Source organism: Takifugu flavidus, chromosome 22 (assembly GCF_003711565.1).
Source record: "Takifugu flavidus isolate HTHZ2018 chromosome 22, ASM371156v2, whole genome shotgun sequence".
Classification (NCBI taxonomy): Eukaryota; Metazoa; Chordata; class Actinopteri; order Tetraodontiformes; family Tetraodontidae; genus Takifugu; species Takifugu flavidus.
In genome coordinates this window covers 6,778,470-6,798,819 of record NC_079541.1, presented here as the reverse complement: position 1 = coordinate 6,798,819, position 20,350 = coordinate 6,778,470, and the positions used below count along the sequence as shown (strand labels likewise).

General features: G+C 48.2%; 3 protein-coding genes across 14 annotated transcripts in view; 2 read left to right on the top strand and 1 right to left on the bottom strand.

Annotated features, from left to right (window-relative positions):
• syt1a (synaptotagmin Ia) overlaps positions 1–4,046 on the top strand; it is an 85,478-nt gene extending 81,432 nt beyond the window's left edge. For all 6 annotated transcript variants that reach the window (XM_057023116.1, XM_057023118.1, XM_057023115.1 and 3 more), the window contains one exon: positions 577–4,046. In XM_057023116.1, the coding sequence (XP_056879096.1) occupies positions 577–783 (207 nt within the window). In that variant the 3' untranslated portion in view covers positions 784–4,046. The remainder of the gene's footprint in view (positions 1–576) is intronic.
• Positions 4,047–4,622: 576 nt separating this feature from the next.
• On the top strand, positions 4,623–7,969 carry LOC130519568 (NADH-cytochrome b5 reductase 3). Its single transcript, XM_057023124.1, has 9 exons — positions 4,623–4,926; positions 5,191–5,316; positions 5,449–5,521; positions 5,987–6,093; positions 6,164–6,293; positions 6,359–6,442; positions 6,574–6,659; positions 6,730–6,829; positions 7,510–7,969. The coding sequence occupies exons 1-9, from the start codon at positions 4,906–4,908 to the stop codon at positions 7,680–7,682; spliced, it is 900 nt and encodes a 299-aa protein (XP_056879104.1). The 5' UTR covers positions 4,623–4,905; the 3' UTR covers positions 7,683–7,969.
• A 3-nt stretch (positions 7,970–7,972) lies between these two features.
• On the bottom strand, positions 7,973–19,002 carry ppfibp1a (PPFIA binding protein 1a). Of its 7 annotated transcripts, none has more exons than XM_057023109.1 (26): positions 18,807–19,002; positions 18,358–18,532; positions 15,048–15,127; positions 13,779–13,984; positions 13,229–13,309; positions 12,981–13,094; positions 12,769–12,879; positions 12,025–12,117; positions 11,850–11,888; positions 11,473–11,590; positions 11,123–11,184; positions 10,992–11,055; positions 10,810–10,925; positions 10,619–10,689; positions 10,506–10,542; positions 10,211–10,349; positions 9,976–10,111; positions 9,565–9,904; positions 9,383–9,491; positions 9,219–9,307; positions 9,025–9,147; positions 8,828–8,953; positions 8,550–8,738; positions 8,336–8,488; positions 8,202–8,267; positions 7,973–8,134 (listed from the first exon to the last, which is right to left on the bottom strand). In XM_057023109.1, the coding sequence occupies exons 3-26, from the start codon at positions 15,109–15,111 to the stop codon at positions 8,057–8,059; spliced, it is 2,724 nt and encodes a 907-aa protein (XP_056879089.1). In that variant the 5' UTR covers positions 15,112–15,127; positions 18,358–18,532; positions 18,807–19,002; the 3' UTR covers positions 7,973–8,056. The 7 variants fall into 7 exon arrangements, with proteins under 7 accessions (XP_056879089.1, XP_056879090.1, XP_056879093.1 ...); XM_057023110.1 differs by having other exon boundaries at positions 18,358–18,412; XM_057023113.1 differs by lacking the exon at positions 18,358–18,532 and having other exon boundaries at positions 9,565–9,715; positions 9,785–9,904; positions 18,807–18,998.
• Between the last annotated feature and the right edge of the window lie 1,348 nt (positions 19,003–20,350).

Below are 20,350 nucleotides of genomic sequence, written 5' to 3'. Positions count from 1 at the left end.
GATCTTTAATTAATTGTTGATTGGATTGTGAACCTCTGAAGGACAAAATTCAGATTCATAACATTGTTTTAATGTCAGTCTGATCTAAGATACAGATAAATAACAGAATAATTATATTGTAATGATGCAGGGACGCCTGAAAATGATCTGCAGCTGATTAGTTTTTGGTTCATCAGGAGGCTTTTAAGCACAATTGCAGATTTAAACTTGATCAGGACTGCTTCATTTAAATAATGAGATCAGAGCAGCTCTGAGTAAGCAGACATTCTGTTTGCTATTTTCTCATTAATTAATGACCTTCCATGCCAACAAGCTAATTTATTCAGCTAAAGCACTTTCTGCTACAGCCCAGTGTGAGCCCAGTACGTCCACATGTAGCAAAGTTTGCTACCAGATGTTTCATGCGAGCCACACACTTGTACATCACGCAGTTCAGGTATTGCAGAGCGTTAGCATGCATGTGGAAATGCTACAGAGCTAGCTATGCTTGGAAGCTCGAGGCTCACCGCAGCTCCGTCTATACGCAGACGACGCCTTGTTTTCCACTGACATTGTGGCCTCTTTCACACTCTACAGAAAGTGCAAGTTGTTATAACTGTTCTGGACTATGACAAGATCGGGAAGAACGATGCCATCGGCAAGGTCTTTGTTGGCCTGAACAGCTCGGGGACGGAGCTGCGCCACTGGTCCGACATGCTGGCCAACCCCAGGAGACCCATCGCCCAGTGGCACGTGCTGAAGCCCGAGGAGGAGGTGGAGGCTCAGCTCTCCGTTAAGAAATAGGCGGCGCCCTTTCAGCTCCTGCCTTGTAGTACTCTTTAGCCAGTATGTGTAAATACCTCAGTGATATATGGGTCCATAAATGTTACCCCCCCCCTCCTCGGTTTAGACGAGCTTCACAAACAATCCAAATTCTCAAAAATCACCAAAACTCTGTTTTTTTACTACCAACTTCTCTCGCTTTCTCTGTTTTAGTTCCTGCCCTCTGAGTCAGCAGTTTTCCGTGTCTGTGCCCTTAACTGCCCCGACCAAATGCCCAAATGCCCCCTTCTTTTAAGCAATATGATCTGTATAGATAGAGCATGACTGGAAGAGTTTCCTGTACCACAGTTGTACATACAAGTACGCAGACAAAAATGATTTCTAGTTTCTGTGTTTGTATGTTGTTACTCGTTTCCTAATCTGTGTATATCTCGATGTTTTTAATAAGATGTTCTATTTTAAATGATGTAAATGCAGATATAGAGGAAAGCCAATATTATATATCCCAGGATTTCAAAATTCTACCTTCCTACCTTGTTGCGTTCTGCAACTAATCGAATTCCAAACAGCGAGACGAGCAGAAGTAAGGTCACATCGTAAAGGACGCTGTCTGGCTGGAAGGACGATCACGATAAACACACACATGCATACGCGCAAACACACACTGAAAAAGTCCAAAATACACGGCCATTAACTGGTATGGTTCTGACGGATTCAAATATGCTGCTGGAAATCAAACAAGCACATGATTTCTTAAAAGGTTTTTGTATTTATCAATCAGTGGACCTACACGTTAGCGGGCGTTTAACGGTTAGCATTTGGGTTGTCCATATTTGGGAAAAGGTCCTCGTGTTCTGAGTATTTCCCACCCAGAAAGCTGAGATTTTAAAAAAAAGCACCAAGCTGTCGCCGTCGTGTCCTTATCGATATTCGTTGACGCCTGTCTCCGGCCAGGCGTCGTCGTTGAGGTATATTGCGTTGAGGTTTTTTTTTCTCGTAAACTGCATGATTTTTTTTTACGATCTTTACTCGAGGCCAGGGAGGAGGGGCCGTCTCGTCCCCTCGCCTTCAATCAGAGGAGAGGAGTAAATCAAAGGGGATGTTTTCCCCAAGCGAGTTTTAAACACTGCCATTTTCGGGGAGGTGACCTGCGTAGAGACCCTCTCCACGTGCACACTCCCACTTCCTGGTGGCTGTAGCGTCGGTTCACCGGGAACGATGTCTTTGGCTGCGACGGCGCCCCCTGCTGGCAGTCTTTGCTTTGCGTTGCCTTCTCACAGTGACAATAGAGTTAGCCATGTTTTACTGCCAATTTTACCTTTTACGTGGCTGCTGTTTTTGCACTGGATGTCTCTGGACTAGCTTGTTGTCTTTGGCGGGACATTTTTCGGACAGTTGTTTGCTGGCTTCGTTTTGGCCCGGGAAATCACGTTTCAGCCAACAGCACATGCATCGTTTCTTTCTGGCGTTGGCGCGGGACGACACCTGGAGAGGAATAACCGTAAAGTTAATGGTCTGCGTAGGCTAACAGACCGTCATGTCCTTTACTACGGGTCCGATTAGCAAAGGGAATAAGTTCGAATCCATTAAAAACCACGAAAAACTCTTATCTTAGAGGAGCCTCTTGCATATACTCGACGCTAGCTTCAGGAGGACTTTATTAATGTTTTCAATGTTATTGTGTAGTTGATAGCACTATTATGAAAAAGCTACTCGTCATTCCATATAAGTCTCCGAGGACTGCTTTGTGTATCACTGTGACTGTCGTGTGTGCGTAGACATGTAGACTTCTCAGTAAATAGCCAAACCGGTTTGTTCCGTAGTGATGTCGTAGCGTTTTAATGCCATTTTGCTTCTTCTACGCGCAGAGAAAGCGAGAGGGCGCCGCGGCGTTGACCTGAGATATTAAAAAAAGACCAATGCGCGAGCGGGGTCGCTTCACATAGCATTTTGTTGAGCACTGTGCAATACTTGTATGTCCATCCCATAGCGTGGGCAGCGCTGCCCGACGGGGGAAAAAACAATCCAGCGAATGATTCCAGCGCAGGGAGGCGTATTCATCCTTTCCAGTGAAGCGGTTAGGACACAGCACACGTAGAATCAGCTTTGACACCTCCGCCGAGGGTTTCGTCCCTTTTCCGCAGGTTGGTTTTTCTCTTGCACACAGTTCCAGCATCAGAAGTTTCAGGGAGTGTTCGTTAAATACCAAACCAGATTCTGCATTTCAATGTCCCCTTAAAAACGCCATGTATATATCAACATAATCGTGTTAAAACTGTATATCTAGAATAAATATATAAAGTGGTATGAATATGATTATTTAGCCGCTTAGATCATTTTTCCACATATCATCATCATGTAACTTTAATTATAGTTTTCTATAAACGGCTCCATTCATTCAGAACCCCCTTTTATATTTGAGATGAAAAGTCTGAATGTACAGTATGGACTGTGTCGTGTACTTTAACTGTGAGATTTGATGTACTTTGCACCTTTGTTGGGATTATTTTCCTGCTGTTTTGACTTTATTCCATGAACCTTTCCGTCGATAGAGCATTCCAATCTCACAGCTTCAACGCTGCTGCATTCCAGGCCCCTCCGGAACACGAGGGGGCTCCTTTTATTTGATGTTTGACATACGTGGATTCGTGCATTCCAGTACAGCTTCAGATTTAAAAGAACATGGATTCTAGGGAGAACATCACAAACGTGGCCTGAGCAGTTTTAAAGGCGAATCGAGCGACTAATCAGAGTAAAAAGCAGGTAAATTGAGGAAGGTGCAGCACCGTGGTGCCTGTCTAGATTGTTAAAAGCCATCTCCTGCAGCACGGTGCCGCTCCTCCACGGATTTCCTGCCAAAGCGTACGCGCGGAATCGAACCCTCAACCTTGAGCTCTCTGTGCAACGAGATTGTCTGCAGCGACACCGACGAAGCCACACCGACCTTTGGGAATCAAAGCTGTGTAAAGTATAAGAATCTGATGCTGTAGAAAGATCCTAGTTGCCTTTGTGTGTATCAACTGCCTGCTTGAGTATTTTGTGCGTGGAAACTTTTCTCTGTAATCTCGTAGAAACTGTTCGGGGTTTTTTTTCCTGCCATATCGCTCGCAGGAGGCGGCGGGCTGCTGACAGTTATATTTGCCGTGTAGACCTTCATTTTTTGACGAGGTGTTTTACAGTTTTGTTTCACTTTGTGTAGTGATTCACGCTGTGGAGTTTTCTGACTGTTGTTATATAACTTCATATACACAAATGATCAATAAAAATGTTTTATTTCCTGTTGATACAGAGGGCCTTAATGTCGTATTTTCCTTCAGAACGACCTCCTAAAAGCCGCATAAACAGCCTTCCGTAGTACTACAGTGTTTGTGCACCACTGAAGTGTGATTCACGGCTCCACGACATCAAACACAAATGTTTCTCCATGTAAATTCCAATTTCATGGGATTTTTAATCCCCCACAGCGGCCTGATAACAAGTCCACTACTGCCACCTACAGGATGTTGAGAGCACAGCATAAACCTCTATGAAACAACGTCAATCAATACTGTAGATCTGTTTTTGTGAATTTCAAATCGGCAGATTGATTTCCAGCTGTAGTCAGGTGATCATAATACAGCCAATGGGCGCTTGTGTCGCTTGATGGCGTACCGAGATTTAATAAACATAAAAGTCTACCTGACAAATTGTTTAAAGGTACAAGTAAAATGTCTTACGGGGGGGGCGCACGTTACAATTGGAAACAACTGGGAATACCCACTTTGGCGAATTTTATTCTGAAAGGCACACGCATTTCCTTTATTGAGTGTGAAGGAGCTGTATTTTGAAATCTGCCGGATGTGGAAGTGACGCCAGACCCGCCCAACGGTCGCTGGCGGTAGCCGCTATTGGCGACGGAAAGTAGTTTGCGTTAGTTAGCAGCTCATTTTTGAGCCTCGACAGTTGATAACCCGCTTAGAATAGCGCAGTTAAATACATCAAGCCTTGCTGCCATTTCATGCTTTTATTTTCTAGACACCTAACCGGATGTGTAGATAAGCCGTTAGCTAGCTGTAAATTGCGCAGCAGATACAGCTGCGCTCAACCACATTGGTGCCGTTTGCAGAGAACAAACGACCTTGCAGCTCTCCAGACTGAACGAAAATGCTGTCCTACATCATCGGCGTGAGTATTCTTCGCAGCTAAATACACCCACGCGTATTGTATTTAATAACTATCTGCGTCACCTCGGGCTAATGTCAGTTTATGCCTAGTTTTCTTGTCCCGAGTTTATTTCGGGGGCTGTGACGGGCCCGCAGTAGGAGCCGTGACTCATTTCTCCTGTTGTGGAATCCAAAACAATGTCGGACAACGCCCGGAGGGTTTATAAGTGCTTTGGTAGCAATTGGCTGGTGGTCTGAGTCAGTCTCTGTTTATGTGGCCCCACAGCTGATCCGAGGCGGCTTTGATGGCATCATTAACCTGATCTTCAGACTGTTCTTCTCCAAGAGGAGACCTGCCATCACCTTACAGGACCCAAACATCAAATACGCCCTGCGGCTGTTGGACAAGCAGGTGAGCGCCCCAGCACCCGACCCGAGCGTGTCCTGCGACCGCAAACGCAGCAGTTGCGTTCACTGGCCGCTGCGCTGCCGGATTTCTCAGCGCCCGTCTTGTCTGAGACGCTGTTTGTGTTGCCTGTTTCAGATCGTCAGTCACGACACCAGAAAGTTCCGCTTTGCTCTCCCGTCCCCTGAACACGTCCTGGGCCTCCCCATCGGTTGGTACCAACACTCGCACCTGAGTTTACCTCCACCCAGGAGGTCATGTGACATCCTGTTTGTCTCCTGGCACGATGGCTTGTAGTTGCTCTATTTATTGGTCTGTGCTCTCTCCAATATTTGTTCTAGTGCTAATTAACAACAGTCGTCACCCTCGGCAGTTATTAACACTTGGCAGTTTTTAACTTTAAGTGTTTAATGATTGTAAAGAACAACAAGCTCTCTTGATTGGAGGCAGAGAGGTGTTTAGGAGGGTTGGTTACTGGCCCCAGGTGTTCCCAGTCACACCTCCCACACCTGCACCGCCCCCCACTGAGTGTTGCCAGACTAATCAGATAAAACGGTTCCAGGCCGAGGATCAAGTCCTGATTTACTGATGATGAATGTTTGACCGTAAATTAAATATTAGATTAATCATTGCCACAGTCTGTCTGTCTGAACTCGGTTTCTCTCTGTGTTTCCAGGGCAACACATCTACTTGACGGCCAGAATTAGTGGGAACTTGGTGGTGCGTCCGTACACGCCGGTGTCCAGCGACGACGACAAAGGCTTCGTGGATTTGGTGGTGAAGGTAACGGCTGAGGATTCAACGATCCGTCGGCCTGGTTTGGGTTTCTAAAGAGGTCCCGTCTTATTGGCAGGTTTATTTCAAAGATGTTCACCCAAAATTCCCCGAGGGCGGGAAGATGAGCCAGTACCTGGAGAGCCTGAAGATTGGCGATTTCATCGACTTCAGAGGACCCAGCGGGCTCCTGGTGTATAAGGGCAAAGGTCAGCAGCAGTGATGGCTGGGCTTAGCTGCCTGATCTGATGCCTGATCATAATTTTCTGCTCAGGTGTTTTTGCCATTCAGGAGGATAAGAAGTCTCCAGCTGAGACTAAGACGGCCAAACACCTGGGCATGATCGCAGGAGGGACAGGTGAGATTAAATCCATTAAAGGATCAATTATTCCAGCAATGTACCCTGTTTTTGCATATAACAAACAAAATCTTTTATTTTAAATTGAAGCAGTTTTTTCTGATTCTACGTGTGAACTCCCGTCCACGCAGGAATCACTCCCATGCTGCAGATCGTCACAGCCATCATGAAGGATCCTAAGGATCAGACAGTTTGTCACCTCCTCTTTGCCAACCAGGTCAGGTTCCTTCACATTATTCTCTGGTTCGGGTGTCTGAACCAAGTCCTGAAGGTTCCTGTCCCACCAGTCTGAGAAAGACATCCTGCTGAGGGAAGAACTGGAGGAAATCCAGGTGCGGCACCCAGACCGCTTCAAGCTGTGGTTCACTCTGGACAGAGCGCCCGAAGGTAAGACGACAAAGTTCACCAATGATTTACAGTACAAGTTAGTAAATTACCTCAATCTGGTCAAATGCCAAACAAAATAATCCATCAGTTGATGTGAGAACTGTTTGATGGAGAAACCTGCTAATCAGTGTTTCCTGTAATTCTGAATTATACTGGAGCTCATTTTAAATGAAAGGTGTAGACACGGACTGAGATTATGCATTTTGATGTTATTACACAAATGAAATATGGAGCATTTGTTTGGAGTGTGAGGTATGTAACTTTAGGCTTTAATATTATATAATATCAACACGCCCAGTTTTGTTACTGCTGTGTCTGCAGATTAAGATAAGGAAATGGCTTGTTTTTTTAAAAAAACAAACAAAAAAAAAAACATGAACAGTAAAACCACCTTTAGTTTTTACTCTGGATGTGAAGGAAAATATATAAACGCTTGTTGTGTGCACTTCTTGAGCGTCGCCAGCAGGTGTCGCTGTTTTCGAGCCTCCATATTTCTGTACATTACTTAGATATAACTGGGAGTAAATCTTCATGTTCGAGGGTGTGACTGTAGCAGATGGACACATTAATCTTTTTGCAGATAAATTCAGTATTTTCAAATAGTTTAGAAGATGCCATCAAATGTGAGGGGTTTTATTCTGTTTAATGGCCACCTCTTGACATGTTCCTGTCTGTTTCAGGGTGGGAGTACAGTCAGGGCTTCATCAGCGAGGACATGGTCAGAGACCACCTGCCACCCCCTGGCGACGACACCCTCATCCTCATGTGTGGACCCCCACCCATGATCCAGTTTGCCTGCAACCCCAACTTGGACAAAGTGGGCCACGCCGCCAGCCGCAGGTTCACTTTTTAAGCGTGTTGATGTTCTACCCTGAAAAACGATGGCACTCTTGCATTATTCATGCCGCATTATCAAGATGGTGTCGGGGGGGTTCACAGCTCGGACCAAATGTGGGATGTCGTAGCCGCTGAGACTTGCCGTCTGTCACGAGTGCCTTATTCCTGCAAGGCTTTAACTTTTTTTATGCACTAAAGAAATGAGCACTTAATCCTCACGCCTGCGTTTGTGTTGAGTTGTTTGTGTTGCAATGTCAAACATGATGCAGCAGGTCGGTGACGGCTATAAAGAAATGCAACAGCGGCTTCTGGATTTAAGGTGTGTTTATTACAAAATGCTTTAAAATGACAGCTGGGGCTTTAACAGTATAAATACAGGTTGCAGCTGCGTCAGACACCGGCCTCGCGGGTTTCCAGTGTGGCGCCCCCTGGCGGCGATGTCTGAAACAGGTCGTCCTTCAGCATGCTCTGCAACACAGGAGGCGTCAATGCACAGATTCCTGGTCCCCGAAGACCCAACGGGTCAGATTCTCACCGTCAGATTGTTGATTTCTTCAGAAAACACTTCGATCTGTCTCACCGTCCCCTCCGAGACGTCCATCTGTCAACAGGACGAGCAAATGGGTTTAAAACGAGCAATCAAGTCAAAAGTCAGAGGTTTGTCCACACCTGGTCCAGATCCTCCTCGTAAACGTGGACCTGCCCCCTCTGGAAGCTGCTGCTCTTAGGCATGTCCACGTTCATGGGGCAGACGTAGTCCTCGCCGTCGTCATGGCGCTTCCGCCTCAAACTGCCAAAGCCGCCGAACGACAGACGCCTCGGCTGTGAAAGACGGCAACAATCAGACCTTCAGCAGTGAGGAGACCCTGGCGAGGAGCGGTACCTTGACCCTGGCGGTGGCCGTGAGGACGCTGTAGTCGGGGTTTTCCAGATACTCCTGTTTGAGGCGCTGGGCCTCGGCGCCGACAAGCAGGTGGAAGTGTGTGGCCAGATGGCGTCTCAGCAGGGTCTTGTTGGGCGGGATGTTGAGCAGCAGGGCCAGAGCTTCCACGTTGAAGCGCGGCTCCAAGACCTGCAGAGGAAACGGGTCAGGTGAGCCGACAAGTGGAGCGTCTCCCCCGTAGCTACAGGTGAGCAGCTTCTCTGGCCCCGCCCCCTCACCATCAGCCCTCCGTGGACACCACTGCCCCTCAGATTGGGAGCGTACTCCGCCAGGTCCACTGAGCGCAGCCACTCCATCACTCTGTGATTGGTCCACTGGCAGATGGCCGCTGGCGCCATGTTGCTCTGCAGGCGGGCATAAACATCTGTAAAGGGAAGGAAGTGAAGAGGAAAGGCCACGCCCTCCTGTGTGATACCTCATCAGAGGGACGCCGCCGCAGACAGTTGGGGGCGAAGGAGTTGATGCGGAGGACCTGAATGGCCCTCTTGATGCTGAGGTGATGGAGAACACTGCCCACCTTCAGAGACAGCAGGTCCTCCTGGGAGAACGGCCAACAGGTGAGTCATTCCATCACAGAATAAAACAGGAAGTGAGGTCACAGTGACTCACCACGGTCATGTAGTGCAGCATGCGTCCGTCCACACGAGCCTCATCAAAGTGGCTCTTGTACTGCGGGAGGCCGATGTCGTCCAGCCACCCTGGAACAGCATCGGAGCGTTAAACCACGCATCAAAGCTGCTTTGGAGAACCACCGTTGCGGTGGCAGCACTCACTCGTGGCCCAGTTGTGATCCAGTTTGCCTTTCGGGTCGTCGATGGAGCCGAGCGCCTGCAGCGCCAGCTGCAGCTTCTTCCTGTGGAGCGGCTGTCTCATGCTCAGCTCCTGGGGGTCGGATCAAACGCTTCCCTTAATACTTGCTCCAGTGCTGCCAACGCAGAGGCGAGGGCGGTCTCACCTTCTCCAGGTCGTGCTGCGACGCCTGCAGGAGCGTCTGTCCGGACTTGACCCAGATCTGACCCTGGGCCACATACAGGCCCAGACCCTGCTCCTGGAGCCAGGCGCACACCTCGTCCTTACTCCAGCGTGAGAACGGAACATCCGCGGCGCTGATGGGACACAGAGGGCGGTCGATCGCGGGTTCTTCCAGACGTGACCAATAGAGCAGCGGGACGCACCTGTGTTTGGGTTCACGGGACCAGCCGAGTCGGGGGCCGGCCGTGGCTCTGACTCCGCCCCTCCTGAACTCCACGTCTGCATCGTCCAGGTTGAAGGAGGTGGAGTGGCTCCGCTTCAGTCTGCAGAACCACAAGAGCAGGATTTCAACAGCAAACCCTTAATGTCAACAGCGGTGGCTGTCACGCCTCACCTGCCAAAGAACTTCCTGAAACCTTTGGACTTCTTCTTGGTTTCAGGAGAGGACGGGAGAGGAGCTGCTTCCCGGGATCTTTGCAGGGGGACACCGGCCAAGTCCAGGTGCTCCGCGGCCTTACGGTCCCTCTCGGCTAAGAAAAATATACCAATTAATAAACTAAGTTTACACACTCCCATAAATGTGGAAAAATAACTCTACAGAAAGGTCAAAGGTTTAAAGAAGCTGCTACCGAGGTTCGGAGAGCTGGCTCCCTGTTTTCCTCCACGTAGCTTGAAAAATCCACGGCCGAAAGATGAACGAGCCTTCTTAGTACCAAAACTGTCATTGATGGAGGGAGGCGAGGAACCAGATCCTGACTTGTTTTTAGTCTATACAGGAGGAGGAACAGAAGCGCATTAAAATCGGCGAGCTGTAGTACCGGGTGGTCGCCACTAGGGGTCAGTGCAGCAGTGAGTTCGTTTAAACGGGTAAAGAAACTGGTTTAAAGTGTTAAGATGAGCTTTATGTGATGGGCTGCAGCTCACCTGGTCAGACCCGTCAGTCTGTAGCACATCAGCTGAACTGAAACAAGAAGAGACATTAAAATACTTGTTTGTTTTAATGCTCACTGGTTGAAACCATCCGGCTCCAGTTCTACCTTTGAGCTGCCTCCGCCTGTCCTCTGTCCAGCTCATTAGTTTCTGAGAGAGCACCGATACCTGGAACAGACTGAAAACCAGGCGTATCAACATTTTCCTGGTCAGGGCGACCTGTGAGTGGGCTGAAAACTGAGATTTTCTCAGGAAGTCTGGAGTTCATCCGGTGTGAATGCTCTTTGGACATGTTTACCTCGCCAGGACTCCTTCCTGCCTCCCCCACCAACGCTGTGACCCGACCCTCCTCCGAGGGCGCAGGAAGTGAAGGATCATCTGCAATGTCGTCATAGTCGCCTTCCTGTAACTTTTCTGAGAAAGTTTGTTTCAACTAAAGGAACACAGATGTGACTATGCGTTCTGATGAATGGTTGTAACCTTTGACCTGCTGCACATTCTGGCACTTGTTGAGAGATGCCTCCAGCTCTTTTATCCTTTGTTCCTGTGGAACACACACAAGGTTAATTTGCCCCCTGCCTTGTCCGCTTGGGCGTGACGCCGTGCGTTACCTTCTCATCATTGGATGAAGCCAGTGACTCCAGCACCATCTTCATCTTCAACACCTCTGCATCTGGAGTGGACAAAAGGCATTTTCTGTGAGGGAATTTTGAAGTAGCTTCCGATAGTTAAAGCTAGTTAGCATCTATTCTGCTGAGATGCTCCTGCAGGAGGAAGACCGTCAGATATGTTTGGTATGGAGACTCCAGCCAGACAGATAAGAACTTAAATCGCCTCATTAGAGTTCAGACTGTGGAGGAATAACAAATGAGCAACCTCTCTGTCCTCTGTGGGGGGGGGGTCTGATGAATGCCCCATGTCTAATCCTCAAAGTCTTCTCTGCTAACTCCAGACCATTCACCTCTGTCTCCACTCTCAGCTCTGCTCTGGCACTCCAGCCTGGGTCTGCTCTCCTCCTTCAGCCTCCTCAGCTCCGCCTCGCGCTCCCCCAGCTGCCTCTGCAGAAGCTGCAGCTCCTCCTGTTTGACAGCGGTGCACAGATCAACGTCCGATTCACAAAATTCCACATCAACGGACGAACAGCATCTAAATTGTCTCCTTAGACGGGACGCCAACATGACTCAACGTGCCACGGCACAACACACGTGTGTGGAACACAAGCACTTACGAGGGTGGTGGAATTCAGGAAAGAAGTGCAGCAGTGGAGGAGAAGCAGCTTTAAAGCATCTTAAGAAGCAGAAAGGAGAAGAGCACAGGCTGCAGATTAAAGTCTTTCACCTCGACTCCAGTGAAACGCTCTGTGTTCGCCTTGAGACGCTTGAGGGTTTAGCAAGTAACAGGCAGACGTTACAAATGGCAGGAGAAAAAGGGGAGGGAGAAGGTTTAATACAGGAAAGGTTGAAGAGAGAAGATGTAAAAAACCAAACAGATCTGGTGGGGAATCTGTGCTCACTTTAGTAACTTTGAGCTGCTTCTCACACTGAAGTCTTTCATTCTCTGCATCGTTCACCCTGAACCGCAGGTCATTCACTTCCTGGTACCATCCCTGAGGAGAGGAGGACTCACATTACTGTTACAACCTGGAGGTGGAGTGTGGGGGTGGGGGGAGGAACAGTCCACACTTCACTCAGATTATTCTCTGCATGGCATTCTGAGTAATCCATCAACAACACTCAAATATTTAGCAGCACGGTATAAGTTAGCTTCCTTCTGTACACTGGATTTAAGTCCAATGATAGAACATGTGTGACAGCAAAGGGATGAAATATGTCCCAGAATCCAGTGCAGCACTGCTTAGATGGGACGTTTTATGAAGTGATGAGTAGCTGAGGTTAAAACGGAAACAAAAACAAACATTCAATTAGGACTGATTCAGTCGACCTCCTCCAGGCTTTCATTGTCTGGAAATGCCAAAACATAACAGACTGGCCGTATGGAAGCTATAACACTGGCGGCCTTTTGGTCCCAGAGGGGGGAGGAGGTGAGGTATGTGGGGGTGGGGGGATCCTGGCAGGAAACAGCTGCTGGAGCATGAGAAGGGTTCAAGCTTCTTTTGTAAACCTTGGAGAAGTCCAAGCTGCAGCACCTGACTGAGCGCTCCAGCCGGCTGTGAACGACCTTTGTGACTGTCAAACAATGTGCGAGCGGCTGCCAGATCCCGTCACGCCACAGCGGACACGGAGCAGGTGCAGCTCACCTCGCCGTCCCTGTGATCTCCGCCCACGGCCGTCAGCTTCAGCTTCAGGTTGGACACCTCGGTCATCAGCTCCAGCTTCTGGGTCTCCAGAGCGCCGCGGTTCATCAGCTCCTGAGGGATACCTTTAGTTAAACTGTGCTTGACTCACAGGCGCAGAGGTCAGAGGTCAGAGGTCAGGCCCGGACCCAAGCTCAGAATGACTGAAGCGTTACCTGCTGCAGCAGGTCCTCTGTGGCATTCAGCTTCTCCTGGTGATGCTCAAGGCAGGTTTCCAGGTCCCGGATCTTCTCACCTTGCACCTCCACCTGGTCTGTGAGCACACTAACCTGGAACATGGTGACACATAGATTCTGCCTCAGCACGTGTGTTCAGGTGTGCCTGCATTTATACACACTCAACTAGTTGTGAGCGACAGAAATCAGGGGTGTTCAGTTTGGAACAAACGTCAGCACTGACAGACCTGGAGGATGAGACACTCTTTGTCATTCTCCAGTCGTGACAGACGTTCTTGGTAGACGGCCTCTGAGCTGTGACCGTTTGTCTGGAAAGAGGGAAAAGGCCGTAATTTTATAAACAAACAGCACAGCTGCAGCAGTTATGCAACGTTTGCTTTCTTTAGAATGAGTGAAGAAGGACGGAGGCAGCCTTCAGCTGTCACGTTAAGTTACGGCTCAAGCTGAAGCCCTGAGACGTCTCTGGAGCGTCTGAGGCTATTTCTTCTTCCAGAACGGGGACAAGAGAGCGCAGGCGAAGTTAAAAATTAAATCAAACGCTTGTTTACAATATCACAGCTGGAGAGACGAAGCTGCAAGGGAAGAAAAACAAGAGGCTGGTCCTGAACCAACACAACCCTGGACGGTGGAAACTCTTCCCAGCAGGACTCACAGATCCGCCATTGTTCAGCCAGCGTGTCAGAACAGCGCTCGTACAATAAACAGCCAGCGAGAGGCCGATAGTGGGAAAATCAGGAGGAAAATGACTGAAATCAAGGCTACACCCAACACACACACCAGTCGTCCATGCAGCCACTCTGCCACCCCTTCTGCGGTGGAGTCGGGGATCTGACACCTGAGGTTGTCCCTCTCGTCATTGTCCATGAGCTCCAGTGCTCCCCGCAGGTCCTCCAGCAGGTGCAGCACCCGGAGGCCGCCCAGGAACGGCGAGGTGGGCGACTGGCAGTCAAAGAGCCCGTTGGAGTAATCCATCGCTTTGGAGCCTGCAGACAGGAGGGGGGCTGGATGAAAGACTGGCCAGGAAATAGAGCAGCAGGTTCTGACTGTCACAGGAACGGATTAATCCCTCCTAAAATCACCCACGTCTCACTGCAGAGGTGGGACAACACAATGAAATCAGGTCTCATCTGGGTTCAGAAAGTGGTAAACTGAGCAGGAGGGTTAATAAAAGAAGCAGCTTTATCCACTGGGCGATACTGGTCGGTGATACTGGTCGGTGATACTGGCGGGTGATACTGCTCGGTGATACTGGCCGGTGGGCGATACTGGCCGGCGATACTGGCGGGCGATACTGCTCAGCGATACTGGCCGGTGGGCGATACTGGCCGGCGATACTGGCCGGTGGCGATACTGGCCGGCGATACTGGCGGTGATACTGCTCAGCGATACTGGCCGGTGGGCGATACTGGCCGGCGATACTGGCCGGTGGGCGATACTGGCCGGCGATACTGGCGGGCGATACTGGTCGGTGATACTGGCCGGTATCACAGCAGCTGACTGAACCCGACTGATGTTCCGACTCCTTCCTGTCCCATCACCCTTCTGAAATGTCAGCCATGATGAAGATGTCAGACTCACCAAACAAACAAAGTCTCCACTCTGCTACAGTAAATCATAAGTGGTGATGATGGCTGTGGTTTCTGCAGCAACGGGGGAAGGAGTCATGTGATCCCCCCCCACCCATTGGAAAGGTCAATGCTATAATTACACAGTTGAGTGGAAAAGTGGAGACCCTGAACTGGAGGCTGCTCTGCTCGTCTGTTTCCAAACGCTCACAGCCGGAAAAATCGTTTTTCAGATGGAAACTTCGGTTTCTCATGACAGAGGAACGCAGCAGAACCAGTAAAGACCGGTGGAACTGGCAACAACTGCACCATTCTTCCTCATTTAAATTTCTATTCAGGAAGATGGAGAGAAGCTTTGCGCTACAGCGGGAGAAGAATGAAGCTTTGTGCACGTACAGTTCCCAGCGTGCAACTTAAATGGTTCCAGATGTGGGCAGCTGCCGCACAGCGCCATGCCCACTTATAGGCCCACTGTGGTTACCTGCTATGATCCCGTCCATCTGCTCCAGGGCCGCCGCCAACATCTCACTGGCGTCCGACATCATCTTGTGGCCGGTTAATCTGAAACAATCCAGGAATGACATCATCAATGTGCTCCACTGGGCTGCCTCAACAAACAAAACAAACAATTACTGCCCCCGTTACAAATATAACATTCGACTCACATTAAAAAGGGAGATTAAATCCAGTGTTTTAGTCAAACGGAGATGATTCATCAGGCCTTTATTGGCCTGGATTAATCAGGTGCAGGTTCATCAATAACTCTGATAAACCTAATGTTTGGATCCTATACGAGATGGAAGAACTCTTCTTTTAGGGGTCTCCTTGGTATGTTTGACATCCCAAACTTCCACCATCAAGTCACATGACTCAAACCGTACTGGGGGTTAGAGAGCATCCAGGAAGAGGGAAGAGCAGTTAAAGCTGGGGGGGAACAACAACAGAGGCTGTTTTGTTTCCATGGTGGGCCGGGGGTGGGCACAGGGGGGCTTACTTCATTTCCTCTCTCTGTCCCACCCAGCAGGGCAAAACATGGACATTCAGACTGTAATGAAACACAAATATCAATAAAGGGGGGGGGGGGGTCTGCTTGGTTTCCCACAGCTTCTAATTCAGCGGCTTCACTAGCGACAGAAGCCCTTTATCTCTGCTGGGATTCTGGTGTAAATGTTAGAGCCGGCTGCTTGTGTCACCACATGGGAGAAAACTGGACATCAAGAGCTCAATTTATGGGCACTTCTAAGATTCTTCAGAGAGGAAACGTTCAGCCGTTCATGCCACATCGTATCAAATGATTCATTTGCAGGATAGGATTTATTTCTAGAGCTCTCTGAAATGTGGGGGGGAACCCAGGCTGGCGCCCTCCGGTGATGGCTGCAGGAAGAGAACGTAAGTTTGGTTTAGGTGTTCGACCAGAGGCAAAGACATTTAAAAGCGTCTCTTGGAAATAAGGAGCAGAAAATAAAGATTTAGCAGTAACTTCAGTCAGATGATTCCCTAAACAATAAAGGAGTGTTAGCAGCATCGCTTCTCTGCCATCTTGTGATTAAAACCACATCCAACTGGGCGCTATTGGCTCCATGAGAGGTCTATATAAGGAAATTCAGCAGAACATCACTGGCGCGGTCCAAAATCTCCCTTTTAATGTTCTGAGCTAACGCGGGCCGGGGGTGTGTGAGGAGGGGTCTGCACCTATGATGGATAACGCCACAGCGTCGGAGTGCCGGCTACACACATTCCTAAGCAGGTTATTACTCCCGATAACACTGAAGGCTGGCACCGACATCCCGGCTGACCCCTGCACCCCCTCCCAAGATGTGGCTGATAAGACCACCGTCATATATTCAAGGTCACAGGGGTCACATACAGACACCTCAATGTGCCACGTCAATACCAACACAGGATGTGTTTTCCACTTTCATTAAGAAATCGACAAAAGCATGAATCATTCAACAGGAAATACAGCTGCAGGAACCATAACTGAGTGGGTTTTAGACAAAAAGCTGAGTTTTCTATCACTGCATGGTGGCTTTAACATAAACCAGATGGAAAGAAAGATCTATGGGGGAGGGATGCATTTGGAAAGAAAGTGAGCTGTGATTGCTGGACCATTTTCTGAGTGATCAGTCTGAAACACACACACACACACACACACACACACACACACACACACACACCACACACACACACAACACACACACACACACACACACACACACACACACACACACACACACACACACACACACACACTGAGTGCAACACCAGCTGTGGTTCAGATGTGTATTTCAGAGCGAATAAAGCAGATTTAGCCATCCTACCGTAACAAAAACAGGATTAGCGTTAACATTTTTGAACTACTAGTTGGATTAGGCCACAACTTTTTGACATTAGGCCGATAATTCAGACACATATGAATGAAAACAGACCCCGATTGATCAAATCTCCAGAAAGAGGTCTGTTATTCAGCAACAAAGTCATCATCCTTGCTAATGAGCAGGAAGAGCGCATGGCTTCATCTGGTGAAGCACTTGGCTGAGAGGCAGAACCAAAGAAACTGCACAGGCCTGAAAATAATGAACAGCTGGAAGTCCGATGACCTCCTGGACCACCACACATGAAATCTAGTAGCGGGCTTATTTACTCTCCCCCTGATAAGATGGTTGAGTGGACTGCAGTTCAGGCTGCTGATGAGGTCAGACCGTCTCACAAAAACAACCCTGCAGACTTTAAACGACAACTTCATTAGTGCAGAGAAGCTCCTTGTGTCACGCACTCACGTGACGGCACGGCTGTGCTGATCCGAGGACAGGAACCGCCGTCGGAAATCTAAGGAGGGGGAATTCAGAAAGAGGAGTCGGGACAACTGAGTAAGAGATCGCAGAGCCAAGAAAAACTCTCCTTTGGTGCCGGTGTTGTCGGTCTCAGAAGCACCCAGTGGCATGAAGTCTTATTTAGGGCAAAATATCAGAGGTGAAGAGAATCAAACCATAAACAGGCCTCCAACTGAGATTAACTCAGCCCTGTCAGGAAGCCTTTCCTGGCACATCCTGGAGAAATGTCTTCCTCTCCTTAGTCACAAACGGCTGTTTCCCCCAAACCTTAGCCCTGACCGCGGCTACACACGCCTTTTAAAACCTAATTCAACATTAGAAGGGCTTGAATATGCAATTATTCTGTCACAGAAATCAAATACGGGCGCCTCCTTCTTGCAAGATACACCACCAAGAATGGCAGGAATGTCGAGGGAAAATCAGATCAGCTCTGTTGACTGCCCTGACAGATTCAGGAAAAACATCAATCTAATAAACCCACTGTAAACATTTATAAACGCAACTTTTATTGCACGTTCCTGTGAGGCCATGCAGGACTCTGTTCCAGAGCAGTTAGCTGCAGGAGCGTGCTGGGAGGACAGAAAAATCTGGTTATTGTCAGAGGAGGAAATGGGCTCCTTTGTTATGCATTCAAGCCAAAGACATCAGCAGACGTGCGTGGAGCGCAGGGCTGCCAGCAGGTCACGCAGAGCCCCGGATAGGAGGGGGGGGGGCTTTTCCTGAGAAACTGTACTGTGCAGAGATTTCCACAAACAAAGGCTGCAAAGTGTGACAGCGAGGCTGGACCCGCAGCAGCTTCAGTCCGACTGGAGCGTCACCGCCGCGACTTATGAGCCGCCTTTGACTTGCACATCACAGACGAGCTCTGGTTAAAAGTGCACACAAAGCAACAGTAATCCAGGCCAAGCCACAAAGCGCACATTTAAGCCACAACGCGCACATTTACACACTGCTTACTTTCTCCCGCGGCTTCTTCTTCTTCTGTGGTTTTAATCCCGACGCTGTGACGCAGCTGTTAATGATTGCAGCACTAATTAGAGCGCCGATGATGCAGATGTTCGCGCAGCTTTTCGGCTACTTCTGCCTTTAAAATTACTATTTCCACACAGAAAAACTGCACAGTTGATTGTATCTGATGAATAAACCAGGAATTAAAATGAAATAACATTACGACCACGAAATACATACATTCAAAGGAAAATGAATGGAAATTTATATGCAAGTCCTCTTTAAACCTTAGCGTTGTTAGTTACATTAACAATGGCAAAGTTTGCATTGTTAAACGTGAAATAAGTGACAAATCAAGCATTTTTTGGGGGGTTAGGATTGCAGTAATTAAGTTAGCAAAGGGATCAAGCCAAAACGATTAAATCCAAGCAGCGTTGAAAACGCGTGTTAAAATTTACCGTTTCTGCCGGAGTATTGTTAAAATCCGGATTCCGCCGTATCTCTGAGTTTTAATCCCAACTCCTGGACACTTTTGGTCACAGCAGCTTCATGGTCAGAGTTCACTTTCCCATTGAAGTTCTCCCTCAACGCAACTTTTCATCGGAGCTCTTCCAGCGGCGTCAAGTTAAACTGACGGCATCAACCGGAACTGGGACCTTCACAATAAAAGCATGGTTAACAGATCGGTCCATAACAGGAAGTCTTGTTAAACACCAGCAATAGATTTAACTTGACTTTAATATTTAACGTGGTCAGGTACACACTAACTATGGATGATCACACCAGGCGGACGTACACACACAAAACTGCAGAATGCGACATTGTTCCCCATTATTGTGAAAATCCACGTGGCAACCGAAGCTGCGCATGCGTTTTAGAGCCAAGTTATATTAAACAAAGAGATTAAAAATTATTAGAAAAAAAGTTCTCCTTACATTCCATACAATTTTTCTGAATTATTAAATTCTCAGAGTCTTACACTAAATAAGCATGTAAATACAAGGACAAAACGCTCCCTTCACATGAAAATTAACTTGTTCCAACAGTTAAGTTTAAGTTAAGTACAAACAGTTATTTTGTGGCAGTTGTGTGTTTAAACTTCCTGAAAGAAAAATGCACCCTGAGAGTAAATTATAATCCCATCACTGAGACAGACAGGGAATACTCATCCGTGTTGCGACAGAGGGTTTGTTCGGCCAGTAGATGGAGTGAGAGGTGTTTTTAATGGTGTTTTGATCAGAAGTCAAGCGGCAGCGTTGCAAAAGTGTCCCTAAAGAAATAAATGAGAGCTAATTGTTTCCCCGACTGCTCTGAAGGGTTGAAGGATTCGCATGCATATCAAGTCTTTTCAGATTTGTGATGTTCTTCTGCCAAACACATCCTATTTATGCAGATATGCTGCAGACAATGGAGTTCATTTCTGTTTCCAGATGTGAAGACTTTTGTTAGTTTTTGAAGTTTTTGCACTCTAATCTGACATTTGCAGGTGGATTTGACGGGACACGAAGACTCCCACTGGGTTTTTCTTTCCCCTCTTCTTTGCAGCCTCCGTGCTTCCCCTGTGAGCCTCCATCAGTGCCTCTGCTAAATCCAAACAAATGACTCTGGAGCCACAGATTCCTCTGAGCTTCGGTCTGAGGTGTCCCAGTGCTCTTCATCAAACCGCGGCCGTGAAAGTAATTGGTACTTTTGCCACTTCTGATTTTTCTTCTTTTGATTTTTCAAGTGCACTCATGGTTGATGAAACCCTTAACAGCTGATTTGCTTATGCCACGTCATTCTAGCCCCCCTGGTAAAAACTCTTTGCAGCTAGCTAACACACACCTTCTGCAGATGCCACTCTCCCCCACTCTTTCTTTTCAGTGTTTGCCCACATGGTTCTATAGATTCTTTCCATCATCTGTCCATAGTTTGTATCATTGTTGTTTCTCAGATTTGATGCATTGGTGTTTTGGGAAAACCAGAAGTGAGTCCAACTTGGCTGAAGTGATGTCAAGTGGTT